Raw genomic sequence first — 24,078 nt, forward strand, 5'->3', positions numbered from 1 at the left:
TGTCTGGGATTGCAGGTGACTGCCACCACGCTTGGCTATATTTTCATGTTTTTTTAGAGATGGGGTCTCACTCTGTTGCCCAGGCTGGTCTTGAACTCCTATCCTAAAGAGATCTTCCTGGCTGGGAGGCGTAGCTCACACCTGTAATCCTAGCACTTTGGGAGGTCAGGAGATCGAGACCAGCCTGACCAACATGGTGAAACACTGTCTCTACTAAAATATAAAAAGTAGCTGGGCATGGTGGCGAGCGCCTGTAATCTCAGCTACTCAGGAGGCTGAGGCAGAATTTCAAGAACCCAGGAGGTGGAGGTTGCACTGAGCCAAGATTGTGCCATTGTACTCCAGCTTGGGCGACAAGAGCAAAACTCTGTCTCAAAAAGAAAAAACAAAAAACAAAAAGGCTGGGTGTGGTGGCTCACGTCTGTAATTCCAGCACTTTGCAAGGCCAAGACATTTGGATCACCTGAAGTCAGGAGTTCGAGACCAGCCTGGCCAGCATGATGAAACCCCATCTCTACTAGAAATACAAAAAATCAGCTAGGCATGGTGGCACGTACCTGTAATCCCCACTACTTGGGAGGCTGAGGCAGGAGAATCGCTTGAACCTGAGAAGCAGAGGTTGCAGTGAGCCAAGATCATGCCATTGCACTCCAGCCTGGGTGACAAGAGCAAGACTCTGTCTCAAAAGAAGAAAACCAAGAAAATAAATTTTGTTTTGCAGACAGGGTCTAGGGTCTAGCTTTGGTGCCCAGGCTGGTCTCGCACTCCTAGCCTCCAGCAATCCTCCTGCTTTGGCCTTCAAAACTGCGGAGGATTAACACATTGTGTGCCACTGTCATGCTGTTCCCTTTATCATCATCTCTAAAAGGGTGATTAAAATAAGGCTTTTGCCAGTTGGGGTGGCTCACGCCTGTAATCCCAGTACTTTGGGAGGCTGAGCTGGGAGGATCACCTGAGGTCAGGAGTTTGAGACCAGCTTGGCCAATATGGTGAAACCCTGTTTCTACTAAAAATACAAAAATTACTGAGGTATGATGGTGCATCCTTGTAATCTCACCTGCTGAGGGGGCCTGAGGCATGAGAATCACTTGAATCTGGGAGGCAGAGGTTGCAGTGAACCAAGATCACTGCCCTACAGCCTGGATGAGAGTGAGCGGGATACATCTATAATTCCAGCACGTTGGGGAGGCCTAGGCCAAGGGATCACTTGAGACCAGGAGTATGAGACCAGCTTAGGCAATATAGCAAGAGCTCCTCTCTACAAAATATTTTTTAAATATAAAAAAAAATTAAAGGGCTTTTGGTGAGGTTAACTGAGTGCTTTTTACATAGTGACTGCTGATTAAACGTTAGGTATTGTTATTTATTTATTGAGATGGAGTCTCGTTCTGTCATCCAGGCTGGAGAGAAGTGGCTCAATCTTGGCTCACTGCAACCTCCTCCTCCCAGGTTCAAGCGCTTCTCCTACCTTAGTAGCTCAGATTACAGGCGCAAGCCACCATGCCTGTATTTTTTTTTTTTTTTTTTGTATTTTAGTAGAGACAGGGTTTTACCATGTTGCCCAGGCTGGTCTCGAACTCTTGAGGTCTGGCAGTCCACCCGCCTCGGCCTCCCAAAGTGCTGAGATTACAGGCGTGAGCCACCGCGCCTGGCCAGTATTGTTATTTATTTTATGTATGATTGTTCATCTCTTCCATTAAATGAATGATACATAAGAGGAAACAAGCTTACTTAGTCACTCCTGAAATTCAGCACCTAGAACAGAGCCTGGCCCACTAGGCACTCAGTAAACATTTTTGAATGAATGAATGAGGCAGGCATGATGAGGAAGTGGAGCTTTAGGATAACGAAACCAGAAAGTGGCGGTGTCAGGATTCAAACCCAGGTCAATCAAAACTTCCACTGTCCGCCTCTGTGTCCAAAGGGAATTCGTTTTCGGCTCTAGACTTCAATTCTCCTGCCTATACTCTAGGTGTTGACCCTCGGTGGAGACTTGCGGAAGACGGTCCAATATTCTTGAAATCCACTGTCGGGTTTTCTACCCTCCCCTTTTCCCCCAACAACTTCCGAGCCATCTCTGCCTGACACGCAGGCTAGTCCAAGCCTCAAAACTGGGCCTGTGCCAAAGCCTGGACTGGATAATGCGGTTGTGAGAGACCCGGGCTCTAAGGGCGGAGCTAAGGGCCTGGGGTCGCACACAGAGTGGTGGGGAAGGTTAGGGAGGGACTAACAGATCGCGGTGGGGAGGGATTTAAATTCCGAGGGCGGCGATAATCTTATAAAATGGTCCTGTCCAGAGCTCTATAAACCCTTGGACGTTCAGGGGCGGTGCTAATGATTCTGTGGACAAGAATAAAACTTTTAGCTCCCGCACGATGCTGGGGGTGGGGCTAAGAGCCTGGGGGTGGGCCTAGATGTAATAAACAAGAACTCCCTGGGCGGGTTTGGGGCTGTAAGGTCGAGCTCTGGTCTTAAGGAGGAGGCTTTTGGAAAATCCAATGAAAGACTGAAGAGGTTTTGGGGATAGATAGCGGGGTGTCTTCCTCCATCCCATCCTCCTCCCGGAGCTCGGGGCTGCGCTTCAGGCTGAAAGCAGGAAAGGCCCTGCCCCTTCCAATCCTTCTGCATCCCTATTGGTGGAGGGCCCTGCGCGACAGACTCTCATTGGTTCTGAACAGGCGAGGAGGGGATCTAGAGAGAATACACTCAGGTTGTGGGCGGCACCAAACGGTACCTAGCGGGATCTGGGCGCAGCCAATCCTGGCCCGAGGATTGTGTTGAGGGGCTTGGTAGGGGGTGTCCCGATCCCCCTTTCTGGGCATCCTGGGGGATGACCCCAGCGCCAGGCTTGGCGCCGGCCGCCTGATGCCAGGCGAGCTGAGCTGGGGATGCTGGAACGAAGGGCGTTGCTATGGCAACGGGAGGCAGGGCCTGGGGGGGGGACCGGGCCTGGGCTGGGGCCGGGGGGGCCGGCGGTGGCTGTGGTGGGGCGATGGCGGAGCGCGGCCCGGCCTTCTGCGGCCTGTACGACACGTCCTCGCTGCTGCAATACTGCAACGGTGAGACCCCTCCTCGGTTCCTACCTTGGCCCCGCCCAAGGCTGGACCCATCTCTTCTTGCCCCAACCTCCTCCTTCCAAGTCCCCATCCCCCTCCCTTGCTGAAGCTCCCCCTTTTCTCTCCCTCAGCAGGACCCTGACCCAAGAGCAAGCTCCCTGGTCCCCAAAACCCATAGCCCAGCCCCTCATCCACTTGGATCCTCCCGGACTCCGGAAGCAAGAGGAGAGGAGAGAAGGGGGCAGAACCCGAGGGAACCCGGGGTTGGAAGGGGGAACGGCCTGGGGGTCGATCGAGCCTGGAACTCTGCCCTGTCTCTCTCCCCTCAAGCTTCTAGAACCCTCTCCTGTCTCCGTAGCAGGGGGACAGACAGAGGGGGTGGGGTGGATTTGGTGTTGAGTTGAGGGCAAGGTGTAGGACAGGATAGGGACGGCCAGAGGACTGTGCCTCCATGATACCCACCAAATCCTCTGGCCCTGGCCCTCCCACGCGTTAGGACCATCCCTTCTCCCTACACAAATGGGTGTGATACCAGAAGGGCCACTGTGGGTGTCAGGCTTAGGTGAGGGGAGATGAGAGAAGAGGGGAGATGGGAGGGAAAAGTGGGAAGTGAGGCCTGGTCTCTTGGAAAAAGGGCTGAGGAGGGTGGGGGATGATCAGGAGGGAGCAGAGGGCTTGAGTCACAGGGGTGGGGATGGTGGAGGTGTTGGGGTTGGCAGGATGGGCTGGCCGAGGCTCTAACAGTGCAACTGGCCACTCTGGGTGGGGCAGAAGGGTCAAGATGAAAGCACTTCTATTTAACTCAGTTTGGAGGTTCAGTCCTCTGGGCGCATCGCCTAGTGCCAGGGACCACTGGAATTGGCAGAGGACCCAGAAGGGTCATTTTGTCCTGCTCTGTCCCTCTAGGAGCCAGGATGACAGGGTGCCCATGCCTGGGTGGAGTATGGGTTCTTCCATGTAACAAGTAACGTCACCTCTCTGTGCTTCAGCACCCTTCCTCCTCCACTACTCCTAAAATGGATGATGCTACTACAACTACTAGAGTTGCCAAAAGCATTAAGTATCGTAAAAATAGTTAATCCTATTCTGGATTTATAGAGCAGAAACATGAGCCAGGAACGTGCTAAGTGTTTTGCGTGAGCAGTGCCTGGCACATGTAAGCTCACAGTAACAGATGCCATTTTTCTGGTCGTATTTATTAATGGCAGGTAGGATGAGGCTGAGCCCAAGGAGGTGATGGGGTCCGCCTGCCCCCACCTACTGGCTGGGTCATCTCTGGCGTGTCTCTGCACGCTCCCACTAGCCTCCTTCCTTAGTTTCCCGTTTGCAAAACGTGATGCCAACAAGACTCCTAGAGGTTCCCCCTGTTAAGAGTTCTGAGTCCTGACGGTTCTAAGTCCCTCTGACCTCAGGAGGCCCCCACCTCCCTCTGCAGGTCCAGGCACCGGACCTGGGAGGCGCTGAGTGGGGGGCAGGGCGGGCAAGCCTCGGCAGGCGATTGGGCCGCGGGGGGAGAGAGGGAGGAGCGGCGGCTGCACTGCAGAGCCCAGAGGGTCGGCTGGGCGGCCTATGGACGCGGGATGGCAGGTGCGAGCTCCACGCCCTGTCCCTGTCTAACCTACCACCTTTACCTCCACCGGGCTGGGAACCAGGGCCTCCTTGGTTGTGGTCAGCAATGAGTCTGGGTATGAGTGTTCCGGGTGTGGGGGAGGAGGGAGAGGAGCCACTTGGGTCTCCGCCCCTCCCACTTTGGGAAAAGGAGCGGGGTTGGGGGGGGGCACTCGGAGAGTCATTTTGGCTGCACCCATCGGCTACAGAGCCAAAGCTGAGGCGCGGGGTACAGAAGCAAAATAAAGAAGGGGAACAGAAAAGAGGAATTCCTGCTGGGGAAGAGTTTGGTTGTCATCCCGTCTACATCTCCCTCGGGTCTTCTGGGTCTGCAACGCGCTGCCTGCAACCCCCAAGTCCGCCGCCAGGGGCCGCCGAAGCTCTGTCCTTGCAGCTGGCTCTAGGGTCGAACCCCAGGGTGAGGGGAGGAGGGGAGGCTCTGCTTCACCTTTTGGCTTGGAAAGTCTTAGAAACAGTGAAGGGACGTTGGTATTCATTACAGAATCTTCGTCTGAGGATGTTGGGGATCAGTTCTAGAACTTTAGTGTCATTAGGAGTAGGCTGTTGTCATTTTGCAAATGCTCATATCACTCATAGATACTTAGGTCTTAGTCATAGAATCTTAAAGCCAGAACGAGAGTCTCCAGGGGTCAAAGAATCTTAGAAAATCAGAGGGAAGGGACTCCCCCAAGGTCACACTGCCAGCGCGCTGCGGCAGAGAGGAGTGTGGGGACGGCTTGGAGAGCGGTGGGGATTTCCATCCTCCTTCAGAGTCCTCTTCCGTGGCCCATCTCCAAGTGTCCCGGCCCCAGGTGGCGAGACAGGAAAGGGGCGTGGCTGGTCCCCCGCTTAGACCCAGGAAGCGGGGAGGGACCCCTTGGGCACTGGCGCTCGTGGGTGGCCCTGCAGCCGGCACTCCCCCGCCTTCCAGATGACAATTTGTCGGGCACGAGCGGTATGGAAGTGGACGACCGCGTGTCGGCGCTGGAGCAGCGGCTGCAGTTACAGGAAGACGAGCTGGCGGTCCTAAAGGCGGCGCTGGCGGATGCTCTGCGTCGCCTGCGGGCGTGCGAAGAACAGGGAGCCGCGCTCCGCGCGCGGGGCACCCCTAAGGGCCGGGCGCCTCCGCGCTTAGGCACCACTGCCTCGGGTATCCCCGTTAGACTGGAGGGGTGGGATGGGGAGGACCAGGGCCTGAACCTCATACTCACCCTCTTCTGTCCCCTAACCCCATCCCTCCAGTGTGTCAGCTTTTGAAAGGCCTTCCCACCAGGACGCCCCTTAATGGCTCGGGACCCCCGCGGCGCGTGGGCGGCTATGCCACGTCCCCATCCTCTCCCAAGAAGGAGGCGACCTCCGGGCGCAGGTAAGGCACAAGGCCGGGATCCCTTGCCTCTTCCAAGACCTCGTGGGAGACAGAGGCCGCTCATTTGCCGGAGCTCCAGCAGCCGAGGGTGCAGGGAGGATCTCGCCCGCCCACGGCACTCGCCTGCTGGCCTCGAAGACTCTGCCCCCAACTGTGTGCTCTCTTTTCGCAGTGGCCGCCGCTACTTGTCACCAGAGCGCCTGGCCTCGGTGCGCCGCGAGGACCCCCGCAGTCGCACCACATCCTCCAGCAGCAACTGTAGCGCCAAAAAGGAAGGGTAAGGACGTCAAGCCGCAGAGGGTAGGGCCAGGACCCCAGCTAGGGAGGAAATGGCTGAGAAATGTAGTCATGCCCCAGGCCACGAGGTCGTAACCTAGAGTAGGGCCAGCTAGTTGAAATGGAGGGACCAATCTTGAGGTGGCACCGTCACTGTGGAAGGTCTGGGAGGGCGGAGTCAATGTTAAGGGGCGTGGCCAGAGTTTTTAGGAGCAGGACGGTGTGGACGGTCAGGTGGTCTGCTGGGTGAGCTAGGGAGGAAGTCAGGGAGTACCCACACCTCCCGGGGAAGCTTGGCTTATGGGCGTGATTATTAAGGTAAGGGAGACTCCCCGTTGAGTTTCAGGGATGACGTCAAGGCAGCAGTCACAGAGTTTCCGCAGGGAAGGAGGGAGTCTGAGAAATTTAAGGGTGCTTCCAGAGTGTTCGCCTGGGCGAAATCAAAACCTGGGGTAGAGGGTAACCGAGGCTGAGACCAGGTGGGGGCATGCCAGATTCCAGAAGCCTTGACATCAAAATCAGGGGGCAATGCCTGGTGGAAATAGGCGTGGTTTAAAGGTGTAAAGGGGCGTGGTCAAGTGCCAAGAGGTGGAGCCAACTTGGAGGCCTGGAAGGTACTCATCTAAGGAATACGTGAAAATGGACTTCATCTTGGCTGGGCGCGGTGGCTCACACCTGTAATCCCAGCACTTTGGGAGGCCGAGGCGGGCTGATCACGAGGTCAGGAGTTCGAAACCAGCCTGGCCAATATGATGTAACCCCGTCTCTACTAAAAATACAAAAATTTACCCGGGCGTGGTAGCTAGCACCTGTAGTCCCAGCCACTCAGGGGGCTGAGGCAGGATAATTGCTTGAACCTGGGAGGTGGAGGTTGCAGTGAGCCAAGATCGCACCACTGCACTCCAGCCTGGGCAACAGAGGGAGACTCTTGTCTAAAAAGAAAGAAAGAAAGAAAGAAAAAAAAATGGACGTGATCGGAATGCCTGGTGGGCCAGAGGAGAGTTGAGGGGAGGCAGCAGTCAATTATCAAGAGATGGAGTCAACTGAGGGACTGGGTTTAGAAGGGTGGAGGTAGTTGAGATCAGAATGACAGGTGCAGTCAACTCCAGAGGCGGGGTCAAACTGAAGATCTGGACGGAGTCAAAACATAAGGCTGTAATTCTAGCAGTTTGGGAGGCGGAGGTGGGAGCATCGCTTGAGCTCAGGAGTTCAAGACCAGCCTGGGCAACATAGCGAGACACCGACTTTACTAAAAATGAATTAGCGGGGTGTGGTGGGGCACGCTTGTAGACTCAGCTACTTGGGAGGCTGTGGCAGGAGGATCTCTCCAGCCTAGGAAATTCGAGGCTTCAGTGAGCCATGATTGCGCCATTGCACTCCAGCTTGGTCGACAGAGCAAAACCCTGTATCAAAACAAAACAAAACAAAAAACACCCTAAGGCTGGAGTTATGAGGCAGTGGGCGTGGTCAGGGCTAGGAGGCCATGCAAGGGCAAGACCAAGGTCAAAAGCTGCACATTTCAACCCTGCTCAAACAATAGCAAACAAATACAGCGTTATGTATATTCCAGGCACTTTCCAATAATTAACCAGTTTCATCCTCGCAACCACCCCGGGGAGGCGTGTGTACTCTTATTTTTATTTTTGTTTGTTTATTTATTTTGAGACAGAATCTCGCTTTTATCGCCCAGGCTGGAGTGCAATGGCACAATCTCAGCTCAGTGCAACCTCCGCCTCCCGGGTTCGAATGATTCTCCTGCCTCAGCCTCCCAAGTAGCTGAGATTACAGGCGCTAGCCACCAAGCCTGGCTAATTTTTATATTTTTAGTAGAGACGGGATTTCACCACGTTGGCCAGGCTGGTCTCGAACTCCTGACCTCAGGTGATCCACCCGCCTCGGCCTCCCAAAGTGTTGGGACTACAGGCGTGAGCCACTGCGACCGGCCGGATACTCTTATTTATCCCCATTTTTAAAATGAGGAAACTGAGGCAGAGGTTGGACGACCTGTGTACACTGCTAGGAATTGGCAGAACTGGGGTTTGAACTGAAGCAGCCGCGCTCCCGAGTCCATGTTCTCAACCACTCTCCCCCACCCACCCTGAAAGAGCCCGGGACTCCACAGCCCGGGGTGTGTGACCCGATGGGACCCTCCGGCTCCAGGGGCGGCCGCGGAGGGCGGGGCAGGGCGCGGCGGCTCGGGCGCCTCCCAGGGCCGGAAGCGGCAGAGCCGGACCCGGCTCCACCCCCGGCCCAGAAGCTCCTCCAGCCGCCGCCATGAGTAGCTTTGGAGCTGGGTGAGACCTTTCGCAGACCCCCTCCCATCTCCTCTCCGCGCTCCCCGGCCTTAGATCCCAGGTCTCCCCCGTCCCCTGGGGTCCAGGCCGGCGTGGGAACACGCCCCTTCCTTTCAACTCTCCCCGCTTCTCCTGCTGCTTGACGTTTAAACAGGGTGCTGGGGAACTGCGGGTGGGGGGCTTTGGGAGCACCGTGCTGAATAGGAGGGAAGGGTCCTTGGTGACTCCCTTCTTCCAGGATCGCGTCCCTGCCACTTCGTGCTGTGTGATCTTTGGCGATCACTGCCTCTCTGGGCCTGTGTCTTAGGCTCTGCAAGATCAACCGAGCAAAGCACACGGCCTGCAGAGAGGCAGCGCTCTGCCCCTTACTCGGCCCTGGTTTTCATCGGAGACCTCCGGGGAGCGGTGGGGTGGAGGAATGGCTTCTCCCCTTTTCTGACCTGACTGCTAAGACCTTTTCTTTTTCTTTCTCCTTTCCTGACAGCAAAACCAAAGAAGTTATCTTCAGCGTGGGTGAGTAGGGAGATGGGGAAGGGCTTGGTGGAAGCTTGCTTGCTGGGATGAAGGCCAGGGCCGGAGGTCAGGAGATCTGGCTATTGGGCCTTTGCCTTTCTGGCCTCAGTTTCCCTAACTTTAAAAAAAAAAAGCCGGAAGAGGAGAGGGAATAGGGATGAGGCTGGTGTCAGTGCCTGACCCCTGGCGGTGTCTTGGCAGAGGATGGCTCCGTGAAAATGTTCCTGAGGGGCCGCCCTGTGCCCATGCTGATCCCAGACGAGCTGGCACCCACCTACAGCCTGGACACACGCTCAGAGCTGCCTTCCCGCCGGCTCAAGCTGGACTGGGTGTATCCTTTTGCTGGAATCCCCTCCGTACTCCCATTCCCTCAGGAGGAAATATAAAGGTAGTTAAGGCAGCTCAGGTCTGTAATCCCAGAACTTTGGGAGGCTGAGATGGGAGGATGGCTTGAGGCCAGTTCGAGACCCGCCTGGGCAACACAGTGAGACCTTGTCTCTACAAAAAAATTTTTAAGAATTAGCTGGTCAGCCGGGTGCGGTGGCTGAAGCCTGTAATCCCAGCACTTTGGGAGGCCGAGGCGGGTGGATCACGAGGTCAAGAGATCGAGACCATCCTGGTCAACACGGTGAAACCCCGTCTCTACTAAAACAAAAAATTAGCTGGGCATGGTGGCACGTGCCTGTAATCCCAGCTACTCAGGAGGCTGAGACAGGAGAATTGCCTGAACCCGGGAGGCGGAGGTTGCGGTGAGCCGAGATCGCGCCATTGCACTCCAGCCTGGGTAACAAGAGCGAAACTCCGTCTCAAAAAAAAAAAAAAAAAGAAAAAAAAAAGAATTAGCTGGTCATGGTGGCATGTACCTGCGGTCCCAGCTACTCAGTATACTGAGGCAGGAGGATTGCTTGAGCCCAGGAGGTCAAGGCTGAAGCAAGCCGTGGCTGAGCCACTACACTCCAGCCTGGGTGCCGGGGCGACAGAGCAAGACCCGGTCTCATAACAACAGCAACAACAACACACACACACACACACACACACACACGAGACAGGTTGGGTGCAGTGGCTAACAACTATAATCCCAGCACTTTGGGAGGCCAAGGTGGGCAGATCACCTGGGGTCAAGAGTTCGAGACCAGCCTGGCCAACAATGGTGAAACCTTGTCTCTACTAAAAATACAAAAATTAGTTAGGTGTGGTGATGTGTGCCTGTGATCTCAGGGACTCGGGAGGCTGAGGCAGGAGAATCACTTCAACCTGGGAAGCGGAGGCTGCAGCGAGTCAAGATTGTGCCACTGCACTCCAGCCTGGGCAACAGAGAGAGACCATCTCAAAACAAACAACAGGCCGGGTGAGGTGGCTCTCGCCTGTAATCCCAGCACTTTGGGAGGCCGAGGCAGGCGAATCACAAGGTCAGGAGTTCAAGACCAGCCTGGCTAACATGATGAAACACCGTCTCTACTAAAAACACAAAAATTAGCTGGTGGCTTGTGCCTGTAATCCCAGTTACTTGGGAGGCTGAGGTAGGAGAATTGCTTGAACTGGGACCTGGGAGGCAGAGGGTGCAGTGAGCTGAGATTGCGCCACTGCACTCCAGCCTGGGCTACAGAGCGAGACTCCATCTCAAAAAAAAACAAAACAAAACACAGACAACAAAAGGAGGAGATAGATGCTCTCCTGGGGTGGGACTTCAGCAGAAGCAGGAATGATCTGAGGGTGGGATTTCCCAGGCTGCTGTAGCTGAGAGGTCAGGAAGACCATGCATGGTTCAGGAGAGAGCAGAGGAAATGAGACTAGCTGAAATGACCTTTTTTTCTTTTTTTTTTTTTTCATTTTTTTTTTTTTTTTGGAAGGGGGTTTCGCTTGTTACCCAGGCTGGAGTGCAATGGCGCGATCTCGGCTCACCGCAACCTCCGCCTCCTGGGTTCAGGCAATTCTCCTGCCTCAGCCTCCTGAGTAGCCGGGATTACAGGCATGCGCCACCATGCCCAGCTAATTTTTTGTATTTTTAGTAGAGACGGGGTTTCACCGTGTTGACCAGGATGGTCTCAATCTCTTGACCTCGTGATCCACCTGCCTCGGCCTCCCAAAGTGCTGGGATTACAGGCTTGAGCCACTGCGCCCGGTCGAAATGACCTTTAATGATTCATTCACGTGAATGTTTACTGAGTGCCTCCCTGAGACAGTCTCCTGCGTGTGAGCTGTGTTCCTGGAGCTCACTTTCTGAAGGAGGGGAGATAGATGAGAGCCCAGGAGCCAGGGATTCAATCAACAAGGTGACTTCAGTTGGGAAGAAATGCTGGAGAGACTGAAACCTAAGGTCAGATGAGGGAAGTCACTGGGTTTCCCTGAGGAGGGGACGTTTGAGCTGAGAATTGTGCAATTAGGAGGCAGAAATGCAAGACCATTGCAGACAGAAGTCACAGCTGTGTGGCCGGAGTGGAATTGGTGCATTTGAGAAACGATGAGTTAGGAATGGTATTTTGTGGTTTATTTTTCATAACTAGTGGCCTCCAAGAGCTCTCTGAGGCCTACAGTTTGAAAATTATTACACCCCCTTTCCAGATAAGGAAACTGAGGCTATACATAGGAGACAAGAATCCTTATCTTGGGACCCAAACTTTCCTAAAAGCCTACTGAGCTTGCAGGCCACACCCCAGGATGCCAGCCCCTGTCTGTTCCTCTCTGGGCCTTGGCTTTCTCTTTGGAGGAGTCAGGGTGGTTGGTGAAATGGCCTGGCCTTCTGGCAGCCCACAGCCTTCTCGAGCAGCTGGAAGTGTCCCCTGGAATCTGTCCCAAATATCCTGCCAGTAGGGCTTGATAAGCAAATGAGGAGAGGTGGCTGAGACTGCAGAAGTTAGTGTGGACCTCAGATTGCTCCTCTCTGCAGTGACTGCAGGGCACAGCAGTTTCCATGGGCCCGGGATATATGTATATTGACAGTCATTCAGATCTTTTCTTGTTTGTTTGTTTGTTTGTTTGAGACGGAGTCTCGCTCTGTCACCAGGCTGGAGTGTAGTGGTGTGATCTCGGCTCACTGCAACCTCTGACTCCTGGGTTCAAACGACTCTTCTGCCTCAGCCTCCCGAGTAGCTGAGATTACAGGTGCATGCTACCACGCCCAGCTAATTTTTGTATTTTTAGTAGAGACGGGGTTTCACCATGTTGGCCACGACAGTTTTGATCTGACCTTGTGATCCACCTGCCTCGGCCTCCCAAAGTGCGGTGATTACAGATAGTGCCTGGCCTCTTTTTTTTTTTTTTTTTTTTTTGAAACACCCAGGCTGGAGTGCAGTGGTACAATTTTGGCTCACTGCAACCTCCACCTCCTGCATTCAAGCCATTCTCCTGCCTCAGCCACCAGAGTAGCTGAGATTACAGGCATGTGCCACCATGCCCGGCTAATTTTGTGTGTGTGTGTTTTTAGCAGAGATTGGCCAGGCTGGTCTCGAACTCCTGACCTCAAGTGATCCATCTGCCTTGGCCTCCCAAAGTGCTAAGATTACAGGTATGAGCCACTGTGCTCAGCTCATTCAGATATTTTCCGAACATCTGGGACAGAGGGCTGGGGACCCAGTGCTGACCATGACAGTATCTGCCTGCCCTCCTGGTGCATACAGTCTAGCATGGGAACAGGCTCGTTGAGAGCGACAACCCAGAGTGTGCAAGGCTGGGGTGGGGAATCCACAGGGATGGGGTGACCCAGCCTGGGGTCATGGAGGGCTTCCTGGAGGAGGAGATATAGAAATGAAAAAAACAACCCAGTCCCAACCACCATGGAATTCACAGTCTTATTGGGGTATATGAGTAGTTAACTACCAACCAGGTAGCTATTAGCCTGGGCAACAAAGCAAGATCCCATCTCTTTTTTTTTATACTTTAAAAAAATTTTTTTTTATAAAGACGGGGTTTCACCATGTTGGTCAGGCTGGTCTTGAACTCCCGACCTCAGGTGATCCGCCCGTCTTGGCATCCGAAGTACTTGGATTACAGGCGTGAGCCACTACGCCCGGCCACAAGATCCCATCTCTACAAAAAAATATTTTTTAATTAGCCAGGCAGCCTGGGCACAGTGGCTCATGCCTGTAATCCCAGCACTTTGGGAGGCCAAGACAAGTGGATTGCTGGAGCCCAGGAGTTTGAGACCAGCCTGGCCAACATGACGACACTGCATCTCTACCAAAAAATACAAAAAATTAGCTGGGTATGGTGGTGCATGCCTGCAGTCCCAGCTTTGAGAAGCCGAGGCAGGAGGCTCACTGGAGCCCAGGAGACTGAGGCTGCAGCGACCTATGGGTGCAACACTGCACCCTGGCTTGGGCGCTGCTCCCCACCACCACCACTATCTTCTTTTTTTTCTTTTATTTATTTATTTGTTTATTGGAGGCAGGGTCTGGTTCTGTCACCCGGGCTGGAGTGCAGTGATGCGATCACAGGTCACTGCAACTTCCACCTCCCAAAGACTCAAGCGATCCTTCCACCTCAGCTGGAAAAGCATGCAGCAACATGCCCGGCTAAATGTTTTTTTGAGATGGAGTCTCTCTCTGTTGCCGTGGGGTTTCACTATGTTGCCCAGGCTGGTCTCAAACTCTTGGCTACAAGCGATCCATGCACCTTGGCCTCCTAAAGTGCTGGGATTCCAGGTGTGAGCCACTGCGCCCGGCCTCTTCTGTCATTTCTAAGGACACTTGTCATCGGATTTGGGGGCCACAACAGTAATCCAGGATGATCTCATCTTGAGATCTACAATTATATCTGTAAAGTCCCATTTTCTAAGGTCGCATTTGCAAATTGTGGGGATTAAGAAAGAGACGTAGGCCGGGCGTGGTGGCTCACACCTGTAATACCAGCATTTTGGGAGGTCAAGGCAGGCGGATCACCTGAGGTCAGGAGCGGGAGACCAGCCTGACCAATGTGGAGAAACCCTGTCTCTACTAAAAATACAAAATTAGCCGGGTGTGGTGGTGCATGCCTGTAATCCCAGCTACTCGAGAGGCTGAGGCAGAAGAATTGCTTGAACCCAGGAGGTGGAGGTTGCAGTGAGCTGAGATCGCACCGTTGCATTCCAGCCTGGGCAATAAGAGCGAAACTCCACCCCAAAAAAACAGAAACAGACATATTGGTTTTTCTTGGAGTGGAAGGGGACCATCAGCCCACTACAGGGGTGAGAGTGGAAAGAGAAAAGCCTCATTCCAATGACATTGTTGAGCCTGGTCCTCAGCCAGTGTGTGTGATGCAACACATTTCTTGGCGTGTAATCTCAGCACTTTGAGAGGCTGAGGCAGGAGGATCACTTGAAGTCAAGAGTTTGAGACCAGCCTAGCCAACATGGTGAAACCCCGTCTCTATTAAAAATACAAAAATCAGCCTGGCATGGTAGTGTGTGCCTATAGTCCCAGCTACTTGGGAAGCTGAGACAGGAAAATTGCTTGAACCCTGGAGGCAGAGGTTGCAGTGAGCCGGGATCATGCCACTGCACTCCAGCCTGGGTGACAGAGTCCATCTCAAAAACAAACCTACATTCCTTAACCGGCCCCTGGGTGGCTCCAGCTATGGCTACCGTGGCCGAGACTGCCGGGCCAACCTTTATTTGCTGCCCACCGGGGAGATAGTGTACTTTGTGGCCTCCGTAGCCGTGCTATACAGCGTGGAGGAGCAGAGGCAGCGACACTACCTGGGCCACAACGATGACATCAAATGGTGAGGCGTGGGAGGGAGGGGACGGGAGGGAGTTGTTGGGGGAAGGGGGGAGCACCAGCCCTTCCCCCGCTAGGCCTCTTTCCACATCTTTGTCCCCTGGGGTTTGGGGGCAGGACCAAGCCTTTGCTCCCTCTCCAAAGCCACCAGCTGCCCTCAGGCTGAATTCAGTGGGAAAATGTGAATTGAGTATCAATGTTTCAATATTTCAGATGTTTTAGTTGGGTGTGGTGGTGAGACCCTATGGTCCCAGCTACTCAGGAGGCTGAGGCAAGAGGATGACTTGAACCCAGGAGGTCGAGGCTGCAGTGAGCTGTGATTGAGCCACTGCACTCCAGCCTGGGTATAAGAGCAAGCCCTGTCTCAAAAAAAAATTCAGATGGTGAATTCACTCAATACCGACTTCTTTCTCTTGAAAATCCGGGCAGCGAGGTGGCTCACACCTGTAAAACCAGCACTTTGGGAGGCCAAGGCAGAAGGATCACTAAAGAGTTGGAGGCTGCAGTGATCTATGATCGTGTCATGGCACTGTAACCTAGGGGACAAGAGAGACCCCGTCTGTGGTTTTTTGTTGTGTTTTGTTTTGTTTCTTTGAGAACTGGTCTCACTCTGTCGCCCAGACTGGAGTGCAGTGGCACGATCTCGACTCACTGCAACCTCTGCCTCCTGGGTTCAAGTGATTCTCCTGCCTCAGCCTCCTGAGTAGCTGGGACTACAGGTGCCCCCCACCACGCCCAGCTAGTTTTAGTGTTTCTTTTCTTTTTTTTTTAATACACTGTCACTCTCAGGATAATAATTTTAGTATTTTTAGTAGAGACAGGGTTTCACCATGTTGGCCAGGCTGGTCTCAAACTTCTGACCTCAGGTGATCCTCCCACCTTGGCCTCCCAAAATGCTGGAGACCCTGTTTCTTACAATGAAAAAACAAAAACAAAAAACAAAAAAAAACAGAACAGGTACTCCAGGCAATTCCAGGTGGATGGAGCAGGGTGGGGTCAGCCTGGTTAAATCTGTGTGTTCTCCTGGCCACTATTTGAGGTATAGACCTTCGTCCTGCTGGCATTGGAGTTACAGACCCCAGGCCTGAGTCGTGCTTCTGAGCCAGCATGCCCAGAGATCATCCGATTGCTGCTGTTGATGGACTAAATACATGTTTATTGACTAAACTCAACCAGCCAATTTGTGCAATGAATGAATAACTAGGCAGTGTGACTGGCTGGCTTCAGGAGGGGTCCTGGGTCTCTGTAAGCCTCCTTTCTCCCACTGAGTTCTGGTCCCTCTGTCCCTTCTTTCTGCAGCTTGGCCATCCACCCGGATATGGTCACCATCGCCACGGGACAGGTGGCGGGCACCACTAAGGAAGGGAAGGTAACGGAAGGGAGGGGGAAAGCAGAAAAGAGTGCAGGACGCAGTTGTGGGGGACAAGCCGCTGGCCCTCCCAGGTAACAAGGCTCTCATCCCTGCAGCCACTGCCCCCCAACGTGCGCATCTGGGACTCAGTTTCCCTCTCCACTCTACACGTGCTGGGCCTGGGAGTGTTTGACAGAGCCGTGTGCTGTGTGGGGTTCTCCAAATCTGTAAGTCCTTCGCCCATCCTAACCCCTCCCCCTCGCCCCTAAAAGGAGGGCAAGTGCCTAGGCCTTTTCGCCCGCCCCTTGGGCAGAGGCCACGCCCATATTGTGACGTCACAGAGGCAGCCACGCCTCCAGCACAATTCCCATCCCTCTGGGCTGCAAGAAAGACCTTGTGATCTCAGACCTGCCTGATTATCTATTATGTGAGGGACCCTCTATCCGGATTTTCCGATTTGACCCAGACTCTCAGTGTTCCCTCTTCCCCCCACCCCGGAGACGGAGCGTCCCTCTTGCCCAAGCTGGAGTGCAGCGGCGCAATCTTGGCTCACTGTACCCTTTGCCTCCCGGGTTGAAGTGATTCTTCTGTCTCAGACTCCGGAGCTGCTGGGACTACAGGCAGGCGCCACCACGCCTGGCTAATTTTTTTTTTTTTTTTTTTTTTTTGAGACGGAGTTTCACTCATGTTACCCAGGCTGGAGTGCAATGGCGCGATCTCGGCTCACCGCAACCTCCGCCTCCTGGGTTCAGGCAATTCTCCTGCCTCAGCCTCCTGAGTAGCTGGGATTACAGGCACGCACCACCATGCCCAGCTAATTTTTTGTATTTTTAGTAGAGACGGGGTTTCACCATGTTGACCAGGATGGTCTCGATCTCTTGACCTCGTGATCCACCTGCCTCGGCCTCCCAAAGTGCTGGGATTACAGGCTTGAGCCACCGCGCCCGGCCCAAAATATGATTTTTTTAAAAAAAGCCCACAATCACACACTTGGATGTTGTGCTGCTGTCAAATTGCTCTCCAAATTCCTAAAGGCTTACTCTTGCTTTCTGTACTTATCTCTGCATGGACATGCCAAAACCTGCCTGCAAATGGGCAAGGAGCAGCTGGGCCCTAGGCACTGGGTTTAAAATGCCTGAGAGGGCTGGCGTGGCTCGATGGCTCATGCCTGTAATCCCAGCACTTTGGGAGGCTGAGGTGGGTGGATCACAAGGTCAGGAGATCGAGAACATCCAGGGCAACATGGTGAAACCCGTCTCTACTGAAAATACAAAAATTAGCTGGGCGTGGTGGTGCAAGCCTGTAGTCCCAGCTACTTGGGAGTCTGAGGCAGGGAAATCGCTTGAACCCGGGAGGCAGAGGTTGCAGTGAGCCAAGATCCCGCCACTGTACTCCAGCCTGGGCAATAGAGTAAGACTCAGTCTCAGAAACAAACAAACAAACAAAAACCCAACATGATACCAACTTTCTTAATTGCAGAATTTCAGGTAACGTCAGACATTCTATATGTAAATTCAAATGAGATGATAGCAGGAATTCCTGGCTGTGGAGAAACAATAGCTGAGGGCAAATGGGATGAGTTTCTTAGGGATGAGTCATTTCAAGACCTAGTATAAAAACCATTTCAGATGTCTTTATAGCTCCTAATGGAGGGTGTGTTTTAATGTATTTCCTGGGACATGACCAGGGCATTTGAGTCTTTTTTTTTTTTTTTTTTTTTTTGAGACGGAGTTTCGCTCTTGTTATCCAGGCTGGAGTGCAATGGTGCGATCTCGGCTCACTGCAACCTCCGCCTCCTGGGTTCAAGCAATTCTCCTGTCTCAGCCTCCCAAGTAGCTGGGATTACAGGCGTATGCCACCATGCCCAGCTAATTTTGGTATTTTTAGTAGAGACAGGGTTTCACAGTGTCAGCCAGGATAGTCTTGATCTCCTGACCTCGTGATCCACCCACCTTGACCTCCCAAAGTGCTGGGATTTTAGGCATGAGCCACTGTGCCCCACCTTTTTTTAAAAAAATATTTGGCCGGGCACGGTGGCTCAAGCCTGTAATCCCAGCACTTTGGGAGGCCGAGGCGGGTGGATCACGAGGTCAAGAGATCGAGATCATCCTGGTCAACATGGTGAAACCCCGTCTCTACTAAAACTACGAAAAATTAGCTGGGCATGGTGGCGCGTGCCTGTAGTCCCAGCTACTCAGGAGGCTGAGGCAGGAGAATTGCTTGAACCCAGGAGGCAGAGGTTGCGGTGAGCTGAGATCGCGCCATTGCACTCCAGCCTGCGTAACAAGAGCGAAACTCCGTCTCCAAAAAAAAAAAAAAAAAATTTAATTTAAAAAAATTTTTTAAGAGATAGGGTGTCCCTAAATTGCTCAGGCTGGCCTCAAACTGCTGGGCTCAAGCAATCCTCCCACCTAGGCCTCCCAAAGTGCTATGATTACAGGCATGAGCCACTGTGCCCGGCCGGAAAGCCTCGCAACAGGCCTTGTGGGCATGGGGGGAGGATGGGCCCTGACTCCCCTTGCCTCTGTCCCCCTCCTCTCTCCTCTGTAGAATGGGGGCAACCTGTTGTGTGCCGTGGACGAATCCAATGATCACATGCTGTCTGTGTGGGACTGGGCCAAGGAGATCAAGGTGGTGGATGTCAAGGTGAGGTGACTTTTCTCATCTCCTCCCCCTGGGGTTCTACTGTGAGACTTGCCCAAGCTCCGTGGTTAGGAGTCTGCAACCAGACCTGTGTTTAAACCCTGGCTTTACTACTTGCTGGCTGTGTAACTCTGAGCAAGTGGCTTGCCCTCTCAGAGCCTTGGCGGCCTCATCTGTAATATGGAGCTAGTAGGCTGGGCAAGGTGGCTCGCACCTGTAATCCTAGCACTTTGGGAGGCCAACATGAGAGGATTGCTTGCTCGAGCTCGGAATTTTGAGATCAGCAGCCTGGGCAACATAATGAGATCTATCTCTACTTAAAAAAAAAAACTGGCTGGGTGTGGTGTGCACCTGTAGTCCCGACTACTTGGGAGGCTGAGGTAGGAGGATCAATTGAGCCTGGTAGGTTGAGGCTGCAGTGAGCCATGATTACACCATTGCACTCCAGCCTGGGCAACAGAGTGAGACCCTGTCTAAAAAAAAAACACTAAATAGATAAAATAAATCGGGGATAATGCTAGCATCTTCCTTGTAGGGCCTTGGTGAGGAGGTGGGGGGATGGGTTGGATGGACCAGGCGCAACAGATGGCTGGGTTTGAGGTGGCTGCTGACTCTGCATTCCTTCGGTGTCTCGATGTGCCTCTCTGGGAGGTGGCCTATCCTCTGGATGAGGCATGGTGAGGGGAAGAGATGCTTGCCTAAGGTTGCACACCTGTCCTGAGCTGGGGGCAGGAAACCTGGTATTTTTTCCTTTTTGAGACAGAGTTTCACTCTTATTACCTAGGCTGGAGTACGGTGACACGATCTTGGCTCACTGTAACCTCCACCTCCCAGGTTCAAGCAATTCTCCTGCCTCAGCCTCCTGAGTAGCTGGGACTACAGGTGCACGCCCCCATGCCTGGCTAATTTTTGTATTTTTAGTAGAGATAGGGTTTCACCGTGTTGGCCAGGCTGGTTTCGAACTCTTGACCTCAGGTGATCCACCTGCCTTGGCCTTCCAAAGTGCTGGGATTACAGGCATGAGCCACTCTTCCTGGCGGTTACCTGGGTTTTGGATTAAGGCTCAGTGTTTAGGGAAAGAGAAATGGTGGAGAAGCTGGGCTCTGGAATTAGGTCTAGGTGAACTGGGTTCCAGATGCAACTCTTGCCTAGCTATGTGGCCTTAAGTAAATGGTTTACCCTCTCTGAGCCTCACTTTTTAACCTCACAATGTGCTGTGAGGATTTAAAGAACTAATGGTTAGGTACCGCGCCGTGGCTCACACCTGTAATCCCAGCACTTTGGGAGGTTGAGGTGAGCAGATCACGAGGTCAGGAATTTAAGACCAGCCTGGCCAACATGGTGAAACCCCGTCTCTACTAAAGATACAGAAAATTAGCCAGGCGTGGTGGCATGCACCTGTAGTGCCAGCTACGCCAGAGGCTGAGGCAGGAGAATCACTTGAACCCGGGAGGCAGAGGTTGCAGTGAGCCAGGATCCTACCACTGCACTCCAGCCTGGGCAACCGAGCAAGACTCCATCTCGGAAAACAAAAAGGAAAAGTTGCCGGGCGCGGTGGCTCAAGCCTGTAATCCCAGCACTTTGGGAGGCCGAGGCGGGTGGATCACGAGGTCAAGAGATCGAGACCATCCTGGTCAACATGGTGAAACCCCGTCTCTACTAAAAATACAAAAATTAGCTGGGCATGGTGGCGTGTGCCTGTAATCCCAGCTACTCAGGAGGCTGAGGCAGGAGAATTGCCTGAACCCAGGAGGCGGAGGTTGTGGTGAGCCGAGATCGCGCCATTGCACTCCAGCCTGGGTAACAAGAGCGAAACTCCGTCCCAAAAAAAAAAAAAAAAAAAAAAAGGGAAAGTTCAGGTGTGCAGTGCACAACTCAAACAGCCATATAGGGCAGCCTGTGTGGGGGGGTATAGTAGCCTTGGGGATTTTGAGGTCCTCATTCAGAGTCTTCCCCACCCCCCAAAGTGCTCCAACGAGGCTGTATTGGTAGCCACCTTCCATCCCACGGACCCCACTGTGCTTATCACCTGCGGGAAATCTCACATCTACTTCTGGACCTTGGAAGGGGGCAGCTTGAGCAAGAGGCAGGGCCTCTTTGAGGTGAGTACCGGGGGCTTGGGGGACAGGCTGGCCCTGTGAGAGGTAGTCAGGGACGGGCAGGGAGGTAGCAAGATCCCCCAGAGGATGGCAGGGGCTTGGGATTACGGGGACGCTGAGATGTTGCCTGCCAGGGCCTCAGTTTCTTTCTCCATGCCATGGAGATGATCCACCTTAACCCTGGAGTTATGAGGGAGGCCGGGCACTGCGAGGTGGGAGGATCACTTGAGATCACAGCTGCGGCGAGCTGTGATTGAATGATCACTCCAGCCTGGGTGATAGAGTGAGACCCTGTTTCAGGAAAAAAAAAAAGTTGTTAGAATTCATAGGGATGAAGAATATAGCAGCCCCCAGCAGACAGTAAGTGCTCCATAAGTGGATACTGTGGCAAGGTGGCTTCCGCCTGTAATCCCAGCATATTGGGAGGCTGAGGTGGGAGGATCACCTGAGCCCAGGAGTTCAAGACCAGCCTGGGCAACACGGTGAGACCTCATATCTACAAAAAATACAAAAATTAGCTGGGCATGGTGGTATACACGCACCGGTAATCCCAGCTATCTGGGAGGCTGAGAAGGGAGGATCGATTGAGCCCAGGAGGTTGATGCTGCAATGAGCCATGATGGTCACTGCACTCCAGCCTGGGTGACAGAGTGAGACCCTGTTTCCCCCCCCAAAAAAAAAACTGCTGGTTCTCTGATAAGAATATTGCAGTTGTCAATGTTACAGATAATCAGAAAACTCAGAGGCTGCCTGGCTGAGAGAGCCACAAGCTGAGACAGGCGAGCTGAGTGGGAAGCAGAGGGCAGAAAGACCCAGGGTCTCCTCCCATAGGGTTCATTGCCTTTGGTGGAGATGGGAGTTCCACTCCAAGAGGGAAGCCCAGAGAACGCTGGGCATGGAGGGAGGTGAAACAGATACTGAGGAGGTGGAGTAAGGCAGGGAAGGGGACGCAGAGAGAGGCTGAAGATGAGGAGGGAGAAGGAGCGACACAACAAATGAGGGGCCAGCTGGAGGGGAGAATTCAGGGGGACCAGGCCAAGCGTGGTGGCTCACTCCTGCAATCACAGCACTTTGGGAGGCCGAGGCGGGCAGGTCCCTTGAGATCAGGAGGTCAGACCAGCCTGACCAACATAGCAAAATCCCGTCTCTACTAAAAATACAAAATTAGGCTGGCTGCAGTGGCTCATGCCTGTAATCCCAGCACTTTGGGAGGCCGAGGCAGGCGGATCACGAGGTCAGGAGATCGAGACCATCCTGGCCAACATGGTGAAACCCTGACTCTACTAAAAAAATACAAAATTTAGCTGGGTGTGGTGGTGGGCGCCTGTAATCCCAGCTACTGGGGAAGCTGAGGCAGGAGAATCGCTTGAACCTGGGAGGCAGAGGGTGCAGTGAGCCGAGATCGTGCCACTACACTCCAGCCTGGATGACAGGTGAGACTGTGTCTCAAAAAAAGAGTCAGGGGGAGCAGAGAGAGGGCAGGAAGTGGGCCCAGGGGTAGGAATGCAAGACAGTTGTGGTCAGAACCTCTAGGCCACCTGAGCACTGCAGGCTGGATGGAGGCAGGTTGGGGAAGGGAGCACTCCACACAGGGCCTTACATCCAAATGCATAGAGGGGATTCCTTGGCACAGACCTGGGTGACAGATGACCTCTGGGAGGCCACCTGCTTCAGTGACGCTCTGACGCCTTCCTTTCCTCCCCCACCTTAGAAACATGAGAAACCGAAGTATGTGCTGTGTGTGACCTTTTTGGAAGGTGGCGACGTGGTCACAGGGGACTCTGGAGGAAACCTCTATGTTTGGGGCAAAGGTCAGTGTCATCCCATCTGTTTGGTCCCCAATCCAGTCTTCCCAAACACTCCTGGCTCTGCCTCCCTTCGTGGAATGCTGCTTGTGTGGAATGAATGTAAACAGATGAAATCCTTACCTGTCCAATTCCAGCACCTTCTCAAAGCTCAGTTCAAATACCCCATCTCCATGAAATCTTTACTGACCCCCACGGCCCTCTCTCTGGAAATCCCATGTTAGGGATCGAGTTCAGATTATAAATCAATGAGTTAGCTCAGTTGTGGTTAGCTGGTGAATGGATGGACGGGTGGATGGAAGGAAGGACAGATGGGTAGAATGGATACGTGGACAGATGCTCTGTCCCAGCGTGTGGATCAATGAATGAGTGAATGAATGAATGAATGAATGTGTCATCCTCCTTAAAGGGAGAGTGACTGGGTAAAGAACAAATGCGTGTTTGTCACCACTAATGGCCAGCTATGTTAGTGAATAGATTTTGTCTCAGGCAGTGATCTATACAGCAGTGAATGAATGAGTGTTTCAGCCAATGGATTAATGTGTTATGAAAAACAGATTGGAAGGCCGGGCGCGGTGGCTCAAGCCTGTAATCCCAGCACTTTGGGAGGCCGAGGCGGGTGGATCACAAGGTCAAGAGATCGAGACCATCCTGGTCAACATGGTGAAACTCCGTCTCTACTAAAATACAAAAAATTAGCTGGGCATGGTGGCGTGTGCCTGTAATCCCAGCGACTCAGGAGGCTGAGGCAGGAGAATTTCCTGAACCCAGGAGGCGGAGGTTGCAGTGAGCCGAGATCGCGCCATTACACTCCAGCCTGGGTAACAAGAGCGAAACTCCGTCTCAAAAAAAAAAAAAAAAAGAAAGAAAAACAGATTGTTCCAAGAAGTTGATCAATGATTGAATGAATCAATGACTTGATTTTGGCTGGGTGCGGTAGCTCACGCTTGTAATCCCAGCACTTTGGGAGGCCAAGGCCAGCAGATCACAAGGTCAAGAGATTGAGAGCATCTTGGCCAACATGATGAAACCCCAACTTTACTAAAAATACAAAAATTAGCTGGGCATGGTGGCGCACGCCTGTACTCCCAGCTACTTGGGAGGCTGAGGCAGGAGAATTACTTGAATCCGGGAGGCTGAGGTTGCAGTGAGCCGAGGTGGCACTACTGCACTCCAGCCTGGCGACACAGCGAGACTCCATTTGTAAAAAAAAAAAAAAAAAAAAAAGTAAATAAATGACTTGATTGTTTTAGCCAGTAGTTGAAGAAATGCTTGTTCCAACCAATGGATGAGTTTTTAAATAAATTAATGGGTAGTACTTAGGGAGGTCAAGGCAGGAAGGTTGCTTGAGCCCAGGAGTTCTAGACCAGCCTA

The 24,078-nt window shown here is 53.1% G+C and overlaps 1 protein-coding gene across 3 annotated transcripts in view; it reads left to right on the forward strand.

Moving 5' to 3' along the window:
• The first annotated feature begins 2,707 nt into the window (after nucleotides 1-2,707).
• Nucleotides 2,708-24,078, forward strand: part of EML2 (EMAP like 2) — a 36,362-nt gene continuing 14,991 nt past the window's right edge. Inside the window, exons 1-12 of one of the 3 annotated variants that reach the window (XM_032262612.1) lie at nucleotides 2,708-3,059; nucleotides 5,596-5,814; nucleotides 5,907-6,030; nucleotides 6,203-6,307; nucleotides 9,085-9,113; nucleotides 9,315-9,444; nucleotides 14,661-14,810; nucleotides 16,106-16,175; nucleotides 16,274-16,384; nucleotides 18,708-18,803; nucleotides 20,768-20,902; nucleotides 22,611-22,710. In XM_032262612.1, coding sequence (XP_032118503.1) covers nucleotides 2,912-3,059; nucleotides 5,596-5,814; nucleotides 5,907-6,030; nucleotides 6,203-6,307; nucleotides 9,085-9,113; nucleotides 9,315-9,444; nucleotides 14,661-14,810; nucleotides 16,106-16,175; nucleotides 16,274-16,384; nucleotides 18,708-18,803; nucleotides 20,768-20,902; nucleotides 22,611-22,710 — 1,417 coding nt within the window. In that variant the 5' untranslated portion in view covers nucleotides 2,708-2,911. Of the gene's footprint in view, nucleotides 3,060-4,595; nucleotides 4,742-5,595; nucleotides 5,815-5,906; nucleotides 6,031-6,202; nucleotides 6,308-8,522; nucleotides 8,601-9,084; nucleotides 9,114-9,314; nucleotides 9,445-14,660; nucleotides 14,811-16,105; nucleotides 16,176-16,273; nucleotides 16,385-18,707; nucleotides 18,804-20,767; nucleotides 20,903-22,610; nucleotides 22,711-24,078 lie in introns of those variants that run through there. The other 2 variants (XM_032262613.1, XM_032262614.1) reach the window with 2 other exon arrangements.

The sequence above is a fragment of the Sapajus apella genome, unplaced genomic scaffold, assembly GCF_009761245.1.
Source record: "Sapajus apella isolate SASKATOON/1434 unplaced genomic scaffold, GSC_monkey_1.0 scaffold130, whole genome shotgun sequence".
NCBI lineage: Eukaryota > Metazoa > Chordata > Mammalia > Primates > Cebidae > Sapajus > Sapajus apella.